The sequence below is a fragment of the Haliaeetus leucocephalus genome, unplaced genomic scaffold, assembly GCF_000737465.1.
Source record: "Haliaeetus leucocephalus isolate CR32 unplaced genomic scaffold, Haliaeetus_leucocephalus-4.0 Scaffold151, whole genome shotgun sequence".
In the NCBI taxonomy this organism is placed as follows: Eukaryota; Metazoa; Chordata; class Aves; order Accipitriformes; family Accipitridae; genus Haliaeetus; species Haliaeetus leucocephalus.
In genome coordinates, this window is record NW_010972587.1 from 3,551,550 (window position 1) to 3,551,926 (window position 377).

Genomic DNA, 377 nt, shown 5'->3' on the forward strand with positions numbered 1-377 from the left:
GGAGCCTCCCATGCTTTCGGGGCCCCCTCGGGGGGCGGCGGCCCCGCGGGAGGTGGGGGCGGTGCTGCCGTGATATGGCCCTGGAGGAGAAGCGGGAGAAACGCCCGCCCGTCACCCCCATGATGATCGAGGAGGAGGCCGCCCTGCGCAACGGCAGCCGGGGGCTACCGCCGGGCCCCTGGGCCGAAGCGGCGGGGCCGAGACCCCGCACCACGGAACGGCACATCGCCGTGCACAAGCGGCTGGTGCTGGGTTTCGCCGTCTCCATCCTGGCGCTGCTGGCGGTGACCATGATCGCCGTGCTGCTCAGCGTCCGCTTCGAGGAGTGCGGCGCTGCCGCCGACGGCCCGCCGCGGGCCGGCGGTAACGGGAGCCTC

General features: G+C 74.8%; 1 protein-coding gene across 1 annotated transcript in view; it reads left to right on the forward strand.

The window, feature by feature from the left end:
• Positions 1-107: 107 nt before the first annotated feature.
• The window catches only part of TRHDE (thyrotropin-releasing hormone degrading enzyme), a 213,789-nt gene continuing 213,519 nt past the window's right edge, over positions 108-377 (forward strand). The window contains exon 1 of the mRNA XM_010561962.1: positions 108-356. Within this exon, the coding sequence (XP_010560264.1) occupies positions 120-356 (237 nt within the window). The 5' untranslated portion in view covers positions 108-119. The remainder of the gene's footprint in view (positions 357-377) is intronic.